The sequence below is a fragment of the Lemur catta genome, chromosome 3 (genome assembly GCF_020740605.2).
Source record: "Lemur catta isolate mLemCat1 chromosome 3, mLemCat1.pri, whole genome shotgun sequence".
NCBI classification, from domain to species: Eukaryota; Metazoa; Chordata; class Mammalia; order Primates; family Lemuridae; genus Lemur; species Lemur catta.
The window spans coordinates 119516443-119536037 of record NC_059130.1 but is presented as its reverse complement, the minus strand read 5'-3'; the positions used below and the strand labels follow the sequence as shown (position 1 = coordinate 119536037).

At 60.1% G+C, this 19595-nt stretch overlaps 1 protein-coding gene and 1 long non-coding RNA gene across 5 annotated transcripts in view; one reads left to right on the top strand and one right to left on the bottom strand.

Annotated features, from left to right (window-relative positions):
• Nucleotides 1–5795: 5795 nt before the first annotated feature.
• Nucleotides 5796–19595, bottom strand: part of CASZ1 (castor zinc finger 1) — a 145750-nt gene continuing 131950 nt past the window's right edge. For all 3 annotated transcript variants that reach the window (XM_045546163.1, XM_045546161.1, XM_045546162.1), the window contains 10 exons: nucleotides 18442–18577; nucleotides 18187–18250; nucleotides 16840–16994; nucleotides 16593–16715; nucleotides 15347–15685; nucleotides 13674–13872; nucleotides 12838–13009; nucleotides 10906–11057; nucleotides 10616–10757; nucleotides 5796–7845 (listed from right to left, as the gene is read on the bottom strand). In XM_045546163.1, coding sequence (XP_045402119.1) covers nucleotides 6740–7845; nucleotides 10616–10757; nucleotides 10906–11057; nucleotides 12838–13009; nucleotides 13674–13872; nucleotides 15347–15685; nucleotides 16593–16715; nucleotides 16840–16994; nucleotides 18187–18250; nucleotides 18442–18577 — 2588 coding nt within the window. In that variant the 3' untranslated portion in view covers nucleotides 5796–6739. The remainder of the gene's footprint in view (nucleotides 7846–10615; nucleotides 10758–10905; nucleotides 11058–12837; nucleotides 13010–13673; nucleotides 13873–15346; nucleotides 15686–16592; nucleotides 16716–16839; nucleotides 16995–18186; nucleotides 18251–18441; nucleotides 18578–19595) is intronic.
• LOC123634487 lies at nucleotides 10473–16160 on the top strand. Of its 2 annotated transcripts, none has more exons than XR_006733930.1 (3): nucleotides 10473–10707; nucleotides 14800–15429; nucleotides 15967–16160. It is a non-coding gene; the product is annotated as an uncharacterized LOC123634487 (long non-coding RNA). The 2 variants fall into 2 exon arrangements; XR_006733931.1 differs by lacking the exon at nucleotides 10473–10707 and adding an exon at nucleotides 12316–13039.

Here is a 19595-nt window from a genome sequence, read left to right as displayed (position 1 = left end):
AAGCCTTTCATTAGAAAAATAATGCATTTCATCCAAATAAGGTAAAAATATTCGAAATGGGGCAGAAGTGAGCAGCGGGCAGCGCCTGTCAGGCCCTTTCTGGAAGGGAGAAGATGATTAACTCAATTACAGTATATTTTTATAAAGTGTCTTTTAGGAAAGAAATAGCCCCGTGCTTGGAGGCTGCAGGCCGGCTGTCCTGACCTTTGCGTGGACACGCTTGCCTGGGTCCCCCCGCTCCTCTAGTGACTCGCTGGCTCTACCTTGGGCAGGGTCGTCTCATTTGAGAGAGACAGAGCGGACCTGCCTCGGTGCTCCTGACGCCCAAGGAGCAGGCCGGGTGGCAGGGGAGTGTCCCCGGGGTGGGGTCCCGCCGCCTGGGGACTGCGCCCTCTCCAGGAGGGGCCGAGGGGCAGTGCCCGGGCCAGAGCAGCCCCTCTTCAGCCCTGCAGGCACCTGGCACCCCCGGGTGGGGAAAGGGAGCGTGCTGGGTCAGGGAAGGGGTGCTGAGTTCGCACCCCAAAGCATTCACTTGGTTTCCCTCTTGTGGAAGGAGGTGCATACCCAGCGCTGACGTCAGCGTGGGAGGGAGCGAGGCAGCGCTCCTGCCCTCCCGCCTTCCCGCCGGTTGGCTGTCCTGGCGCTCCGGGCTCTCCCCGCTCCCCACCCCACCCCTGGAAAACCAGAAGCTCCTCTTCAGCGTCCTGCTTGTCTTAAAAACAGCGAATTGTGCTTGTCCTTTGGGCCCTCACACCCAGGTGGAAGTGGAAGAGTTGAAGGCTCCTCTCCTGCCCTCCCTGCCATGGCCCAGCCCCAGGGCCCAAGAGGGAGGAAGAGTATGGGCAGGAGCCACTCTCAGACGACCTGGTCCCCAGGAGTTGACTTAATCTTCGTGTTTCTCTGTTTGTTTAAACTGGCTTCGCCAAAGCACCTAGAGAAGAGGGTCAGAGGCTCCAGGTGGCTCAGGCACGAAGGCACCAGTGAGACCCACAGGTGAGGCTGCATCCTCCGGCGAAGTGATCGCCTGGGGGTGCCCCAGGCCTCGTCTCTGGCAGGAGGGGCCCGGACACTCTTCTGGCCCCTGCTCCTCTGTGCTGCACAGGGACGGGCCACCAGCTGGCCAAGGGGAGGGACGCAGCAGACACCTCCAGGCTGCTGTGTGGACGTGTGGCCACCACCTGCTCTGCGCCCAGGCTGGCACGCATCCACACGCGTGTGGCACAGCCGTACTCATGCAGGGCCCGTGGGCCCCGACACTCTGGAAGCCCCTCGCCCCGCACCTTCCCACACCGGCCGCCGCTCAGACCGCGGCTCTCCCGGACGCTCTGTGTAAGGCATCGCTCGAGGGGTGACTTAACCCCAGTCGGGAGCAACATTGTTTCCTTTCACCAAGCGCTTGATGGATGGATTGATTGATAAGGTCTCGCTCTGTCGCCCAGGCTAGAGCGCAGTGATGCCAGCCTCGCTCACTGCAACCTCAAACTCCTGGGCTCAAGCGATCCTCCCGCCTCAGCCTCCTGAGTAGCTGGGACCACAGGCGCGCGCCACCACGCTGGGCTAAGTGTATCCAGCTCTTTAAAGTTCATGTTCTCCTAGAAGAAGAGATGAGATGTGTTATAATTTCTTATGCCTGAGACCTTTCCTTGTGCCTTGACGAGTGCTGGAAAGACCTTCTTTAAAGGTTCATGGCTTTAACGCCCTGACTGCCACACTAGAAAAAAGAGTTGTTCCTTGGGGCCACAATGTTGTATTACGAAATAGAATGAAAACTTCGAAACAAAACGATCCTTTCTAATTTAATGAAAAATTTGTTATTTTTTACTGTTTTCTGTGCATGAGTTATATGCAACTTGAGAAACAGTTCTTGTGGCTCCCAAGGTGAAGAGACGTGTGAGTTACATACAATTCACGGAGCCCCGGGTTCAAAACTAGCATGAGTTAAATACGACTCACACGGTAGTTAATGTGCTAAACAAACCTGTGACACCCCAGGTCCAGCCTTCCGCCCCGCAGCCCCGGGAGGATCGCTTCCAGGCCTTACAGACGAGTGTGGCAGCGGCCCAGGGAGGCAGGGGCATTCTTTGGTGGGGAAACCAAGTTTCCCTGCAGTGGTGTGGGGCTCCCGGGAGGCCAGCGGCTGGGTCTGGCCGCTCTGGTGCTGGCTCTGAGCCTCCTGGGAGCCACTTCCTGTCTGACCTGCCTGGAGGGTGGGGCAGCTCCTCCCCACACAGGTGGCCTAGGCCTGGCCTCGTCAGTCCTGGCAAAGTCACTGGGATTCCAGCCTGCTGAGGGGCCCTGCTTCCTAGAGGCCTGGGGCTTGGGGCAGCAGTGCTTTGTACCGCCAACCTGTGCCCTGGCCCTGGACCAAGGCTACCTGTGGGGGCAGGGCCACCTCTTGTGGCAGTGGATGGACGTGGTGCCTTTGCCGGGTGGCCTGTACGTGGCGCCCAGGGAGGGGGCTGCCCGTCACTGTGTGTCCAGGAGGGGGCAAGGCAAGGCCATTCGTTGAATGCTGTGCCCGGCTGCCCTGGGTGACTCAGCCACGGTAGCACCCAGCCGGGCCAGGTCTGTGGGAGGTGGGCAGGCCCCTGAGCTCAGCCGTGAGCCTGTGCAGCTGGTTCTGGCTCTTTCCAAGAGGTTACAAACCTCTAGAATTTGCCCCCGGTTTGGGTGTAGGAGCATCACACACCACAGCTAATGAAATCATAGAAGGAAAATATGTTTTACTGCGTTTCCTACCGAGTCCAGCCAGCCACACGGATGCTGCGGCCCACTCCCCAGCACCAGGGCGGGCGCCCCACTGGCTGTGGGAGGTGGGGCTGGAACGCGGTCTCAGAGTGGGCACAAGTGCATCCTGGGGGTGTGAGGACACATCTCTCTGCCGTCTGGGGCAGACCCTGGGACTTGGCACAATGGATGCAGCATCCTGCTCCTCTGAGACCCTTCTGAAGGAGCCACTGACACCCCGGGCCCCTTCCCCGGGCTGGGCTCGGGGCCTTCACGGTGTTGCTCGGGGCCCTGCTTGTTCTGCCCCAGGCTAGGCTGGGCCTCCTGCCCACCGCTGTGGGTCCCCCGACGTCCATCCAGGCCCAGAAGCCCTGGAGGCAGGTGAGGAGGGGGCTGTTTTGGGGTCTGGCCAAGGTCAGCAAACTGCCTCAAGTCCCCGGCCTCCCTCCGCTGGGCCCCAGGCGCCCGAGACCTGCCCCCGAGAGCTGCCCACCGCGCCGGGGCCCGGAGGGAGCCTGTGGTCGCACCACCCACCCACAGCTGAGGCCGGGGCCTGGCTCCCTGCCTCCCCTTGGGCCCCACGGGAGCTCCAATAATGGTTTTAATTTGTTGAACTTGTGTTTTATCCCATAAATTAGTCACTGTTTTATTTAACAGAATCGAGATATCCACAAACAATAGGCGAGTTCCAACTTGAACATTTTAATAAGACAGAAAAAAGTATATATTTTCGTGTCTGTTACAAACATATTTATGTAAATAGCCTGTGGGCCGCGTTCCAGGAGGAAAGAAGAAAGGGAAGGGCCGTCCGCACTGAGGCTGGGCTGGAGTCCGGCTTCTGTGCTGGAAGATGACAGTGAGCTGGCCGCCGGGCCCTGGGCGGCTGTGCCCGAGCGCCAGGCTCCGCGAGGGAGGAGCGCGCTGCCGCGACTTAACCTCTGGCCCCTAAGTCTACCCACTTCCTCGTCAGGAACCTGGATGAGACATTCCCCACCAGGGTCGTGACGGGCCCCACACGTGTCCCCTCCTTGAGGCTCTGGGAAGTTCCAGCCACCTGGAAGTCATCTCAGGGCAGGACAGGCAACATGATGCCGAGTTTTCTTGACAAGCAGGTCACCTGGTGCAAGTGTCAGGGCAGACTGGACAGCCACCTGAGCTCCTGGAGCACTGGGGCGGCCTGCACTCTGGGGTGGGTCTAATGGGAGTCCCCAACCACAGTGTCACCAGAGCTGGCAGCTTGGGCTCTGGGCTGGTGGCTACAGACCCAGGAATCGGCCCCCTCTGGCTCTGCCATCGCGTGCTCCAGGCAGGAGCCGCGCCAGCATCCGGATCGGATCCGGGTACGCGCCGTTCCCAGCCCGGGCAGGTCCCTGCAGGAAGGAGGAAGGAGCCGAGGGAGGAGGCAGAGGATGGCCCTGCCAAGTACGGCCTGGTAGCCCCAGTTGGGAAAGGAGGGAGTTGGCCAGGGGGTCCTGGAGAGGCCTCTGAGCCTTTACCCGATGTCCAAGACCTGACTGCTCTGCCTGAGGGTGGCTCCGGGGCCTCGAGCCGGGGCTTGGGGCAGTGCTGGGGGGACAGGCCTGAGCCCCCAACTGCCTGTCCCTAGCAACCTGGGAGATGCTGGCCTGATGCCCTGGGGCAAAACTGGTCTGTCCCCCCTCCCCTGCCAGGGTTGAGCGGTGACCAACGCCTTCCTTCCCTCCCTCCGCTGGCACTGGAGCCTGGCTGTGTTTGTGTCGCCCCACACAGCTGGGTCATGGCCAGCTACTTGAGTTTGATTTTAAAAATAAAAGATAACTTGATAGATTTTTTTCCAGTTTTTATTGAGTGAAAATGTCAAACCTTGCATCAGTCATGCAAAAAAAAAATCAAATAAATAAAACACATATATTAAATTTCTAATAGCACTAAATTCAAGTGGAAAAATATTCAGTTCTTAATAACCAGGTGCCGAGGAGACCAGATTCAAGTAATCAGAGCACACGCTGTTCAGTTCGGTTTTCACGTTCTGCATTTTTTTGTCTCAAAACCTCTCTATATATCTCTATATATCTATATATGTATATACATATAGATATATACACACACATATGTGCATACATATTATTTCATATTTATATATATACACATACATAGTTATAAAACATTAAAAAGCATTGGTGGATCAAGCATTGTTTTCCCCACAGAAATAAAATAAAACAAAAATTACACGTTAAAATTCAAAATGAGCTAGCAATGGCTTGTAGTCCTAGTGTGCAACATGAAGGTTACAAAAGGCTGGACTTCGCACTGCGGCGTCTTCTTTTTTTTCTTCTTGTTTGATTTCGCTACATTGAAAAATGTGTGTGTATGTGTGTGTGTGTCCTTTACAAAACCCCTTCCACGGTTCCGTGGTGGGTCAGAGTCTGGGCAGATGCTCCGCGGCAGCACGTGGTGCCCACAGATTCCAGGAGGCTCTGGTCGGGGCTGTTTGGAAAACAACTCATTTCCGGTTGAATCAGGTACACTCCTCTGACCTCTCCTCCCGCCCTGCTCCCTCTCCAGCTCAGGTGGTCCTGGCTTTCTGGCTGGGGGCAGCCAAGAGGACAGAAAAAAGAAGGAAAAAGGAAAAGTAAACCACTGTCCCCCAGATGGGTCAGGCTCCCCTTGGAGACCTTTGGGGAGGGGGCTTCTGGGTGGTGGCTTCCACCCCACCCCTCCATCTCCCTGTGGCCCGACCTGCCGCCAGCTCGTGGCTGGGAGTAGAGAAGGTGGCCAGGAGGGGCCCTAGGCCACCTGCCCTCGCCGGGGACTGGACCAGCCCCTGGTCCCTGGGGACCTCAGAGCCACCGGCCAGGTGCGTGCCCACCAGGTGAGGCCCTGCGCTCTGCTCTGATGGCCTCCAGAAAGGGGATGTTTTGAAAAGGGAACCAAATCCAGGTGGGCTGCCCCACCAAAGAAACATCCCAAACAAAATTATAAAACAAACTGGAAAAAAAAAGCCCTATAAAGCCACACGCATAACCAATAGAGAAAACCTCAAATGTTAAATTAACTACAAACTTGTATCAACAACAGTCCGTTTTTCTTGTCCCTACAGAATTCAAGTTAAAAGTTGGAATCACGCAGCTCCGTCAGTGCTGTGTGCAGACAGCCTCACCTGCTAAGGCCTCTAGAGAAACCGCAGCTCCAGCCCGGGCCTGGGCGCTCTGCGCTCTTCCCACGCCTGCTTTTTTTTTCCTTTTTGTTCTACGTAGAATAATAACCTTTACAGGAAAAAATACTGTACAACTTTCTTGTATTTTTTTCCATTTTGAATATTAAAGCCAAAACCAGTCGCATCCTTCCTGTTTGCACCACCAGTGCGGCCCAGCCCCGGGCCCCGAGCCCCCACCTTTTGCACCGGCCTCTGTCTCCCTGGGCCCAGGCGTCACGGGGCGCGGCCAGGCCTCCGAGGGGCGGAGAGGCCGCGGAGCGCCGGGCTGGCTGCTAATTCCAAGAGATTTCCTCGACGGTCCCTGTAGTGTCAACGGTGCTGGCCGCCGTCCGCCGCACCCTCCCGGGCAGGGGAGGGTCTTAGCTGCACTAACCGGAGGCCCAGGCAGCCGCGCCGGTGCCGGCCCCGCCCCCGCCCCGTGGCTAGGGTGGGGTCCCGCAGGCCCCCGCCCGGCCGGGTCCTGAACCAGGGTCACGGGCGCGGCTCAGGCAGCGGCCAGGACCCCCGCCCCTCGGCCCGCTGGGCAGAGCACCTTGTTTCCCTGAAGTCCCCCGCATTTCAGCCAGCAAAGGGCCGCCGGCGGCCTGTCCTTCAGCAGCCGGGCTGCGCGCGAGCCGGGGGCGCCGCGGAGCACCAGGGGGTCCCCGCCTGTCCTGAGACGGACTCGGGGTCCGGAAGCACCGGCGGGGCGGGCGGGGCCGGGCGGACCCAAGCGCGCGGAGCTCTGTTCAGACGGAAGCGTCACTTATAAATAGCGTTTCTTACAAAATCGGGGACAGCAGTGGCCACGTCCCACCTGCGCAGGGCTGGGCGCGGCTAGGGCGAGGCGGCGGCGGGCGCGGGGCCGGGGGCGCCCAGAGTCGCCAGGGCTGGGGTCCGCGCGCCCGCCCCCGCCGCCTCGGCCGCCGCCTCGGGCAGAGACTCCTCGGAGTCGGTGCGCAGGTCCTCGTCGTCGTCGTCCTCATCGTCCTCGTCGTCGTCGTCGTCCTCGTCGTCGTCCTCATCCTCGTCGTCCTCGGCCTCCTCTTCCGGGAGCTCCAGCTCCTCCTCCTCGTCCTCCTGCGAGGACTCCCCGGCGGCCGGACCGGGCGCGGCGGGAGCCTCCCGCGGCCCGGGGGCGGTGTCGGGCGGGCCGGGGTCGCCCGCGTCGCCGAGCGCCAGGCCCAGGCCGGCGGCGGCCGTCTGCAGGAAGAGCAGCGAGCCCCCCGGCTCGGCGCCCAGCGTGAGCGAGCCGTCCAGGCTGACCGGCGGCCCGGGCGCGGGGCCCTCGGCCAGCGGCTCGCCGCGCTCCTGCTTCTCGTGCTTGCGCTTGTGCGAGTCCATCTGCGACATGCCCACGACCGTGTGGCGGCAGCCCGGGTAGGTGCAGTGGAAGTGCGAGCACTTGAGCTTGTACTTGCAGTCCGGCACGGCGCAGTCGGCGCTCGAGCTGAACTGGCGGAAGCCGGCGGCGCTGATCACGTCCTGCTTGCCGTGGTGCTTGCGGTGCGCGGTGACCTTGGTGCTGTCCGTGCAGCGGAAGCGACAGCGCAGGCAGTGGAAGTGCGTGCTGGTGCCCGAGAAGGGGCAGTCGGCGAAGTGGCAGCTGAGCGAGGCCTTGAAGCGCTTGAAGTCGTCCAGCACGAGGTTGTCCACGCGGTCGTGGTGCTGCGCGTGCTTGTACATGTGCGTGCGCCCGCAGAACTTGTAGCCGCAGTTCTCGCGCGTGCAGTGGTAGTGGGTGACCTTGAGCGAGAACTGGCAGGCCGCGTCCTTGCAGTCCTCATAGAGGTCGAAGCGCCGGAAGCCCTCCAGCATCATGCCCTCGTCCAGCATCTTGCGAGAGGAGGCCGTCTTCCGCCGCTTGCCGAACGGTGACATGTCCTCGATGATCCAGAAGCGCTTTTTGGCCCCCGAGGCTGTTGGCATGGAGATGGTGTTCCCTGGGGAGGGGGGGAAGGTCAGTGCAGAAGGGGTGCCTCTTTGGCCCAGCGGTGCCCATGTGGGCACCACTGCAGGGTGACTCCCACACAGGGCCCTGATCTTGCCACAGGGGCCAGAGGGCAGCATGTACGGACAAGGTGGCCTCTCCTACTGTCACCCTCCCACCCCCAGGACAGCAGGGGTCCCAGGCTTCCCCTTGTCATCCCATGCGTGCAAGATGACCGCACAGGCATCCGCCCAGGGGGCAGACCAACCAGCTCTGGGGGATGTGGTGGCTGCTTCCTGGGCAGTTTGGGTGGGAAGTGAGGACACGTCCTGGCGCTAATTGAGGCTGAAGGGGGAATCTAGGTCGGCAGAGTGTAATTACCCAAGTTGGATGGGGGCCAGGACGCCATCACCCGCCTGCCTCTAATGAGGGACAGGCTGGCTCCTTTTCCTGCCGGCGAACCAGTTTCCCGGCTGTGGCCTGTCTGCACAGGGGACCTGCCTACTCATGGCGGGGGTGCCAAGCGCCCCAGGGCTGCGTGGGGCTGTGACTCCCTGCCCTGAGGTACACCTTCTCCTTGGTACCAGAAGGTTCTTTAAGGTCTTGTTGGAGTTTTCTGCTCCTAGAGGGCTGGGAGAGGGCAGGCCTGCCGAGGGGCCGGATCTCAGAGAGCTCAGAGCCTCCTACCTGGGCCAAGATTGGAGCAGGGGCCCAGCCAGGGACAGACGCCCATCCGTGCCCACCTGCCCCAGACTGCTTCTGGAACTTAGGACGCCCCATTGCCAAGGCCGGGGTTGTGCTGCTTTACCGCTGTCTGGGAGGCACCTGCAGGGCCTACAGCTCTGGGTGAGGGGACGCTGGCCGCACGGGCAGCTGGTCCCGGCGCTCCCCACCCCGCCCCTCAGAAACAACAGAAGATACTCTCAGGCCAGCCCTACCAGAGTGGGTGCTGGGCGTCCTCCGGCCTCCCACAGGGCCGACTGGCTTGGGCCCCTTAGCCTGCCTAGAATGCCAAGCAACCACCGTGGCCACCAGACATCTGCACTGCGCTTCTGGGGAACAGGCCGCCACCCACTCTGAGCAGACGAAGAGAAACCAAGGACTGCGGTGGGGTGGGGATGCCCAGGCAGGGGCAGGGGATGGTCTTAGGCCTTGAGACTCAGGTGTGTGAGGAGCCGCTGCTTTGGGTCTGAAGTCACAGGGTCTGGTTATGCCAGAAGCAGAGCTTTTGATGGCCTGAAGTCCATGAAGGTGGGGACGCTAGGCCCTGCCACCTGCAGTGACTCCTGAGGCCTGGCGCAGCAGCTCTGCTCAGTCAGGATGCCAGGCAAGAGTGAACAGAGGAAGAGACAGAGCTCGGTGCCGTCTACACCCAAGGCACGGGGCAAGCAGGCTCCTTCCCTGTGGGGCACCAGATCTGGGGAAGGGACGAGGAGGCACCTCTGCCACTGAGCACTGCTCGGGGCCACAGAGATTTCTTCTTCCTGCACAGCTGGCAGGGGGTGGGTCAGGCTAGAATCGGGACCCTCCGAACGTGGGCAGGGCCCAGCACCAGCAAACCTTCCCAAGCACGTCTGCCTCTCCCTAGAGCCAGGTCAGGCGGACTTCTGAGGGCAGGAGCGATGGGCTCTGCCTTGCCCAGGGCTGAGGAAGGTGGACCCACAGGGCGTCCAGCAGGGATGTGGGAGCGGGGCGGGCACAGCCATCTCTGAGGCCCTGAGCAGCCGCTGGGAGGGGGCGAATCTCTGGCCCCGACGTCCTGGCCTGCCCATGCTGACCAAGAGCCACAGGGCGCTGACCTTGGCATGGAGACCAGAGTCTCTCATCTCAGGGGTGCTTGGCTGTGAGGGGTATAGGAGTCAGGTCCTGGACCATGGCCTTGAGGGTCAGTTGGGGTGACAGAGACTGCTGAGAAGGCTCGTGTGAGTTACCTGCGGCGTCCTGAACTAGGGGGACGTCACTTTTTACTGGAGTTGGAGTGGCAGTGACGGGCGGGAAGCTGGGCGGACTGCTGATGGGGTGGGCCAGGCCCCGGCTGGCTCCGAGAGTGGCACTGAGCAGAGAGTATGAGAGACAGGACGGAGAGAAGAGGCATGGGAGGGTGGGGAGGGGCGGCCGGAGCACAGCCGGTGAGAAGGATGCAGTCGGTGGGGGCTGCGGGGCCAGGCGGGCAGCCTCGTCACCGGCGGCAGCAGGAGGAGGAGGAGGAAGAGGAGGAGGAGCCGGGCAGCCTGGAGAGGGTGGAGAAAAGCAGAAAAAAAAAAAAAAAAAGAAACCAAAACAAAGAACAAACAAACAAAAAGAACCAAAATGAGAAACCCAATGGCAGAAGCAAGTATGATATGAAAATGTGTGCAGAGGAGCAGAGAGAGGTGCCACAAAGAAGAGGGGGCAGGAGAGAGACCAGGAGGGGGCGCAGGGAGGGTCATGGGGCAGCAGGGGGCTGGGCTGGGCAGGGCAGGGCAGTGGGGAGCAGGTGGCAGGGCTGGGCCCCCCACCTGCCCCTGGGCCAGGGGCTGCTGCTCTATGTACTTGGTAGCTCTCAGAGGGGACAAGCCCAGGTTCCTCTCCTGGAGGCTGTCTCGAAGGGCAGAGTGTGGGGAGGCGGGAGGATGGTGGGAGGGGCCTCCATGACCCACGTGCCCCAGGCCAGCTCTGCTGCACACCAGCCTGTCCTCTGAGGCTGCTTGACCGCGAACCTTCTGTCCCAGGCTGGACCCAGTGGTGCTGGGCCTTGGGAGGAGGGCCTCGCCCCAGCCAGCAGCCCGCGCCCGCCCGCTCACCTGCCGCGGTGCTCTCATTGCCCACAGGGGTGCTGGAGCAGCTTCGGTCCATGGTGGACGACTCAGAGGACATGGCGCCCGGGCTGCAGCCGGTATAGTCCATGTACTCATCTGTCTCAGTGTCCATCAGGCTTGGGGGGCCCTAAAAGGAAACAGGGGTCCCTGAGGAAGCTGGGCTGGGGGGCAGGCTGTCACCTTGGGTGATACCTGCCTAGCAGCAAGCTTGGGACTGTCAATGTACTCCAGCCAGCCTGGTTATGAAGGGGCTGCCCGCCTGCTCTGGGTCTCACCTGGGAGGGGGGCACGCGATCGAAGTTCTTCCCCAGCATCCTCCGCATGTGCTTCCGGGCGTGGGAGGTCATCTGGTGCTTGAGGAGGAAGGAGAACTGGCAGCCCTCCCGGATGCAGTGGAAGTGGCTGTTCACCTGGTTGTACTTGCAGCCTGTGGACACAGCCCCACCTGGTATGAGCCTCCCTAGCCTGCCAGTGCTCTTGGCACCCAGTGTGTGCTGGGCACTGTGCTGGGCACAGGGGAAGTGTGGCCAACAAGGCAGATGGTGTCTGCGGACGGGGAACTTTCCTCTGAGGTGGCACTCCTGTGAGGATGGCCAAGCAGTCCAAGGCCACCTGGCTGTCCAAACCCTGAGCCTCCCCCCAGCCTAGCACAGAGGCATGTGACGACAGGCTGGCCCCCATCCCTGGCCCCATATGGGAGAGGGGTCCACAGCTCTAGGGCAAGGGACCCTAATGGATCCTGTCTACTAGGTCAGCCACTTCCCAGCAAGCCACCTGTCCCCACATCTCCTCTGGAGAGTCCGGGGTCCTGTCTGCCCCTCCACTTCCCCCCTCCCACCTTGCTCTGGGCCGAGAACAAACAGCAGCACTGAAACGGTATCAGCAGGGCAGGTGAGGGCCTGCCCGCTGCCATGGCGCCCGAGCTGGCCAGGTGCCTTGTATCAGCCCCCAGCTTTGTCTGGCCCCAGCTACCACCAAAAACACCAAAAGTTGGATAAATAATGGCAACTACAGAATACCCTGACATCTGTAAACTGAGCTCAGGAACAGCACAGGCCACCGAGTGTTGACACCTGTTGCCATAGTACCATGGTTACCAACCCTCTCCCTGGCTGTGGATCCTTTCTGAATTAATACCTGAAGGAAAGGTTTGTTTCCTTTCTTTTCTGGGAGGTGACTTTGAGTATCTTACCCTTCCCTTCACCTGTGGAAAGCCAGACTGCAGATGACCCCACCCCCACAAGACCCTGCTGCCACAGCCACGGGGGCCACAACAGGCCTTGCCCACAGGCTCCACCTGCCCTCCGGTTTCCAGTCTATTCCTAGGGAGATCCCGGCCCCACAGCCACAGGCCCACGAATACGTGGCTGCGTCCTGAAGCAGGAGGGTGGGCTCTGCTCTCTGCCTGCCGGCCCTGGAGCTCCCCCTGCACCCAGGCAGCCTCAGCAAGCCCCGGCCAGCGAGTCCAGTAGGGAGGTCCTGTTCCGGGCTGGGGCTGGCCTCTCCCTGCCCGGGCCCAGCTCTCCGCAGAGAGTTAACTCTGAGGCATCTGCTGCCAAGTTCAGGGCCATTTGTGGCCTCCCCTTCCCAGAGGCCTGGCCCCCTCCTTCGGGTGCCCCAAGTCACAGCTGCTCCAGCTGAGCCCACAGTGAACTGGATTGTTCTCTACCCACCAGACCCCAGCACCAAGCCCAGAGCCAGCACATAGTGGGTGCTCAGAAAATCCGAGCTGCCACTGCCACTGCCACCACCCCCAAGGCCCCGGCATTGAACAGAGACTAGCACATGGCTGTCTGTACATAGCCGTTGAATGAATGAATGAATGAACAAACCAACCATGGCTCATTCTGGACAAAAACTCATAATTTAGGCCATGATAAGAGATCCCATGGCAAGGAATTTTGAACTCGTAAGACTTACCTGCAAACCCTGCTGAAAAGTAAAAGAAAAAGGAAAAAGAACTAAGCCAAGCCCTCAAGCTGGCCATGAGGTCCCGGGGTGTTTGTTTCGGGTGGAGGGGCCTGAGTCACCCCCAGCCTATTTGCTGGGCTGTTTGGGTTTTGACCGTTTCCCAGGTCTGGCAATGCCTGGCCTGTGATATCTGTGTTTGACACAACATGGAGCCTGAGGTGGGGGCAGGAGCGGGGAGCAGGAGAGGTGGCCACGGTCTTGCTGCCCGCTGGCAGTCCCTGCCCCGCCTCCAGTACCTAGCCTGCCGCACTCCTCGCGCTTGGTGAAGTACTTGAATCCATTGGCCGCCCGCCGCTCAGCCTTTTCGTGCTTCTTTACGTGCCACGGCAGCTTGGTGGTGATGTTGGTCACGAAGTGGCAGCCGGTCCGGAGGCAGTGGTAGTGCCCGCGCATCCGGAACTCGCAGTGCTGTAGGCGGGCACAGGAGGGTCAGGACAGGTGGGTGACTTCCAGGTCTCCTACCTGTCCCAGGCCTCCAGGATGTGGCAGTCCCTTTGCACACATGGGCTCTTCCACGCTCAGAATCAGAAAACACAATCGTATAAAGACCTTTCATGTGTCATTTCACTAAAACATCCTACCTGGTAATCTTGCCTTACCCACGCCCAGAGCAGACATCACTAATCTATCCTAGCACTCTTCTGGGCAAGCCCAGATGAAGACTCAGACTCTTTGGGTGGTCTTCGGAGTAAGGCCGCTAAGGTGAATCCGGCCTAAGCTTCCTGTCCTGCACGGCAGTTCTACTTCTTTATCCTAGTTTAAAATTCTAGGCCTTTGGGGAAAGGGGACATAGCTAGTTCCAGGATGGGCAAGAGTGATGCTGAGTGCACAGTGGCTGCCCAGCATTGAGTTGCCACTGGGGGTTGGGACTGAAAGGACAGACCTCGCCAACTTAGCACCAATCTGGACCCCTGCCCAGGGACCTAGGGGCAGCCAGTGTCCTTTCCAGAGTCTGGTGGAGGCCAAGTGAAAAAGGGTGTGAGAAATGCAGTCTTTGCCAGGAGAAGCCTGTCCTAGGCTGCTGCCTCCCCATCCCTGTCCGCCCCTCCCCTCCGCTCGCCACCATGCTGACCTGATTTGGACAGAGACACTGCAGGGAGTAGTAAGCAAACTGGTCTCGCACGTTCACCAGGTTGTTGTTGGGGTTGATGTGGTCCAGGCAGTGGGATTCGGCCTTGCCAGAGGTTTTGCAGACGTACTTGCAGTTCCCAAAGAGACAGTGGAAGTGGAACTTGTTGGCATACTTGCAGTCCGTTGCGAGGCAAGGATCGCTAGAAGGAAACCACAGCCCAGGTCATTGGCATCCCCGAGCCCTCCGTGCCAGCGTCCTGACTTTGCTCGTGTTGGGGTTCGCTCCCCCATCACCAGTGGTACACTCAAGAGGAACAGCCCCAGGCTGCTCTCCTGCTCAGCAGGACGACTCAGCCACAGGAGACTACAGATCCCAGCATGCATTCCTGCCTCCTTTTAGGAGCTGTGCATGGTGCTCAGGGATCGCAATGTGCAGGGTGCCCAGAGCATTGCATGCTGGGACACGTAGTTTCCACGGCCACACCTCAGGATTATAGATAAGGATGGCTGTAATAACTTCTCGGGTATGAAAATAAGGATGATGCTGCCAACCCTGGCGGGATGCCTGTGAGGCCCCGGCTGGCATGGTACCTGCACTGCCTTGGATGTGGCTGGCTGACAGGCTGCAGATGGGTGGGCAGCCCTACCAGGAAGCTCTGCACTATGGGCCTCGGCAAGTGGGAACATGTGCCTGGTGTCGGGTCCTGCGGAGGCTCACAGCTACTGGGGCTCCCCAGGGTCAGCTCGGGGCCTCCAGTCACTCAACCTCACGAGCCAGCAGAGTGACAGGGGCCATCAGGAGAGGAGAGGGGGTGCTAGGCCAACTCCCCATGGCTGGCCTGCCCTTGGGTGCCCTGACCTGGAGCCCTGCCTCACAGCTGCAGAGGGTGCGGCAGGACGGCGGGCTCCAGTCTTCTGCTCTGGTTGGCAACACTGCGGTCCCCATGCAGCAGACCCACGGTGGGCTGCCACTTTGGAGAGAAGGGAGGAAGGGAGGGTGGGGAGGGACGGAGAGGAGCGCCGGTCCTCTTTCATGCCATGGGCTCAGCCCCAGGTGCTCAGAGAGGGAGGACAGCTGCCACTCAGGCGGTATAAATAATCCAATTTATTACTTTTATTGAGAACAGGAAGCCGCACACATTATGATACAAAGTCACCGTTCTCGCCACAAGGAGCCACCACCATCCAGTGAGGAGGGTCCCTTCCACCCCTGAGAGCTCAGACCCTGTGCAGGTGAGTGCCCCCTCGCCCTGTCTGTGACCTCCCCAGCCCTGCAGACATTCTACCATGGGTGTGCACCCCTGAGGATGCCCACGCGGAGGCCCGGAGGGAGATGCAGCCCTCTTTGTCGGGCAAGCAAACATCCTTTGAGGACTACCACGCCCAGCCCACCCAGGCCGGTCCTTGCGTGATCACCACCTGCCCGCCCGGAGCAGAGGCCACTACCTCTACCGTCTCCCCCACCCGGACACCTGCTCCGGGAATAGGCAGTGAGGTATGAGCAGCAGCATCTTTGGCTAGAAGGACATCGCCCAATGGCCATGTCCCAGAGAGGCAGGGGACGGCCAGCGCTAACTGCAGGGTGAGGAGCAGGGCCTCCTCAGCCGCCCTTGCTAGCACCTACTCCCAAGACGCGAGGGGAACATGGGACTCCCGGCTCATCGAGGGACTCACTTCTCCTGGAACTGGAGGAATCCGGGTTTGACCTGGGGCTTGGCGTTCTCTAGAGAAGTCGTTGCCAAGGGCGAAGCGGGCAGGTGAGGCACCGACGCTGGAATCTGAGGCATCTGGGGTATGGTGGAAGCCAGCTGCTTCCAGGCGAGCAGGGTGGGGGTGGAGGGCACGGAGGCCAGGCTGGGAGTGGGCCCCTCCAGAGACGAAACCGTGGCCGTGGTGACAGGAGGCGCTGGTGGGGATGAGGGGGCTGTGGAAGGTTTGGTCTCAGCAGCTGAGGCCGGGAAGGAAGCCTCTGCGTTTCCTTTCGCTGCTCCCCCCTCCGTCCGGAAGTGGAAGCTGTGAGAGGCGGAAAGGGTGTCTCAGGCGGGGAGGCCAGAAGTGCCTGCGCAGGCCAGCCCCTCCCTGGCTGGGCACACCTCGGAGGGGTGCTGTGTTCCCACTGCAAGCCTAGGGGCCCAGTGTCCCTACTTCATCCCAGCACTGGGCTCCAGGGGGCTCCCAGCACCCACCAGGACAGAAGGACTAGAGGGCAGACTGCTGTGTCCTCTGACTCTGAACTTGGGCTCCTGGCTCTGCCCTATCCTTACCCTCCTACTGCAACCTTCCTCTGTCCCTAGCTCCTTCATTGTGTGTGCACGCATGTGACAGCAAGCCCTGCCTCCTGAAGCCCTTCCCTCCATCACCCACTCTGAGGTTTTAAGGCAGGACTCTCTTCTGCGGACTAGCAGCTGGGATGCCCATGTGCTGAGAACAGCCTGGTCTGGGGCTTAGAGAGCCCTGAAGATCTGTATTAAATGTTTACAAATTCTGAGTTCAATTTGTGGTGGCTAGACTCACTGCCTTTAAACTGAATGGGATTTACAAATTAATTTCATTATTTTTAGGTCAAAAGGAATCTGAAGCTGTAATACCGTGGCTTGGAAAGGGCTTCACCCAGGGTTCCCGCCCCAGGGTCAAAGCCAGGTCTCTCCAGCTGGGCTCTGTAGGGGGTCTCTGTGGTTGGGATCTGGTGGAGTACCCACCATCACTCAGGGCCTCAAGGTGGGGCCTGGGCAAAGGCTCAGAGAAGGAGCGTGGGAAGCCCACCGTTTTGGGGGCAGCACCTTCTGAGAAGTCAGCTCAGCTTCTGTGGTCTGGTGGGACGTGCACTCGGGCCTGTGCAGGCCGCAGCCCCACCCAGTCCACAGCTAGGCTGGGATAAATGGGACTGTGTTTAAATGGGCCCCCCAGAACCCCCACTCACTTTGCATGCTTGATGGCCCCGTCCAGGGTGCTGAAGAGCGCGCCACACTCCTCCACCAGGCAGTGGAAATGGGCCTTGTGCAGGAAGTCACACTGGGCGTTGCAGAAGTCTTTGGTACCAAACCTAGCCAGAGGAGCCAGCTGTTAGAGGAGAGCTGGGGGCTCTGGCACGAGCGACAGGGTGGGGCAGGATGGGTGGGCGTGGCCGGCAGCCTGGCCTGGCCCTACCCTCCCAACAAGCCCCTCACCTGCGAAGATACACCTTCCAGGGCTCTGACAGCTTCTCCTGAACCAGCGCCTTCACGGCCTTGCCGAGGAAGGGCGAGGACTCCACGGTGGGGTTTCCTTCCACTTCCGTCTTGATGTTCAACAGGCTTCCAAGGCTGGGGTTGCCCTGAGACATCTGTGAGGACAGAGGCCGAGCTTGGGGCTGGAGGACCTCACGACACAAGACACGCTGCTCAGGGAGCAGCAGCCGCTCCGGGCTGCCTGAACCGACCCAAGCATGGCAGTGCTGAGCGGGGTCTGACCCCGCGTGGCTCTGGCTGTGGAAGAGCCCTCTGAACTGAGCCTGGAGCTGCAGGGCCGGAGCTGCGAGGCCTCCCCAGGCCTCCTGCGCACAAACCGCGGTGCCCGCCTGCATCATTCAGGCTGAGGCTGCAACTCAGGGTGCGCACTGCAGCCCAGCTTTCCCCAGACTTTGCGGCTCCCTGGTTATTTCCTGCCAGAAGGTTTTCAAAAGAAATGCAGGAGGAGGAGGGATGGGGGAACCCCTATGAATTCCTTGAGAACAAGAGAAGGCACACAAAGGAGGAGCAGCTCCAGTGAGACTCGCGGGGGAGATGGACAGGCTCACTGCGGGCGGGAGGGAGTGGGGTGCGGGGCAGTGGCCAGAGGAGGGGACGGAGAGCAGGACAGCAGGCAGCAGGCACAGAGAAGGGGGCGGGGCAGGGGCAGGGCAGCAGAGGCCCCTTCCTGCCCAGCGCCCAGCGGGACCCCAGCCTCGCGAGGTCCAGCCCAGGCCCAGCTCCCTCCTCAGCAGTCACTTGTGTACAGTAACCAAATTAATCTTGCTGTAGTCAAATTTATCATGTGAAGGGGAAAAATATATTTGAGATGATGTATAATTTACAAAGACCCTGCATTATTTAAAATAAATATTCCAGAGCGACCTCTCCGGAAGGCGTCCGAGACCATTACTCAACCCGAAAAGTGGAAATTGATGTTTTGCTCCCACTTTATTCCCCCGCCACCCCTTTTTAAACAAACAAAAAATATATAAAATAAATAAATAATATTAATAACTAAGAGCGAAAGAAGTTAGAGGGCTCTGGAAAAGCTTTCGGAGCCCTCCATCTGAAGGGAAAAAAAGGTGTCAGGGGCTGGAATATATTTCTTCAGCCAGTTCATTAAATTAATTTGTAAGCAGTGGCTCTGAAATTATATCCGATGAAAAATGGCCTCAAAATTTAAATGGTACAAACTCATCTTATTAGAGGCAAAACATTAAAAAACAAACACATTCCCCCCCCCCCCAGCACAGCTTTAATTTCTTTGGGTGGGGGAAAGGGAGGCGTGTGATGGATGGTTCTTACCTTATTCATAAGCGAGGATAAAAGAGATGAATTTGCCGGGACTGCGTGGCCATTTGATTCATTACTAGAACACACAAACCAAGGGGCTTGAGCTCAGACAGCCAGGGACCGAGCCCGGAGGCGGGCCCCACCCAGCCTGACCGTGGGCTCCAGGCCCGACTGCCGCGGCTGCCTGAGCAGGAGGACCCTCTGGGCTCCAGCGCTGGGTGCTGTCCCCAGGGGGCTGGCTCCTGAGGGGCCTGCTGCCCGCCTCACCTGGGCTCCTTCACAGTCAGGTCTAGACTGCGGTCTTGGGAAGCCTCGTGGGGGCCAGGGGCGCCGGCGTTCTCACCAGGCTCCTGCTTCACCTGGGCCGGGGGGAACCTGGCGGGGGTGGCCTGCTGCCCGCTTCCTACAGGGGAGGGAAGACGGGTCAGCGGGGCTGAAGGCTGCATGTGGGCGCAGACTGCAGCCCCCCTGGACGGAGGGCAGCAGGCCGGGTGGGCCGGGGCTCAGGGAGGCCCCGCTGCTGGTCAGCGATTCTCCTCACTGACGTGATCACTTGCGACGCTTGCCACTGTGTGGCAATTCTTCAAGTGATAATTATTGCAAAATTATGTCAAAGTTGTCCTGGCTCAGGGCCTCCTGGAGGAGAAGGGCGGGAGGCTGGGGAAGGGGCTGGGGTGGGGGCGGGGGCCCTTCATTTGCTCCACCAACTGTCACAGTCAATTTGTGGGGCTGCCGCTTAGGCTTTTATTAAAGACTCTGTTAATGCTGAGGGAAAGTGGCAGATCTGGACTGGGAGCGGCCCCTCCGCAGGTCCCCGGCCCGCGGTTGCTGGGGCGACAGCGGGAGCACTGAGCATGCCTGGGAAGGGCATCTGCTGTGTCAGGGCGATGGGAGCTGACAGCCAATCAGAGCGGTTCAAGCGGTGTGACCTCGCCCGTCAAGCTGTCCAGTGCAGGGACACAGGCCCGCCCGGCAGCCGGCTGGCTGGGTCCGGGTGGGAGCTGGGCAGGCGAGGCTGCAGGAGCCCGGGCAGGGCAGGGGCAAGAGGAGCTGCTGACAGGGACCTGTCCGGCAGCTTCCTCCACAATCCCCCAGTGACTGAAATATTAATTTGCCCCAAGGCGCTCCAGCTGACAGAGAGCTGCTTCACAGACAGCAAGTGGCATTTTATTAAAAAATAAAGGGAAACGGCCCCCTCCCTTTCCCTTGACCTTTCTTTCGGGGGAAGGAGGTTTTTCTAAAGAAAACAAAGTATTAGACACTCTGGCCACCGAGCCCAGGGTGGCCCTGGAGTGGGCCCTGCCCCAGTCTGCAGGCAACTGGCCAGAGGGGTGTGACCAGCCAGGGCCCCTCCCACACCTCGCACGGAAGGTGGGTTATTCCACAATGCCACCTGGTACGAGTGTCCCACTGGGCATGTG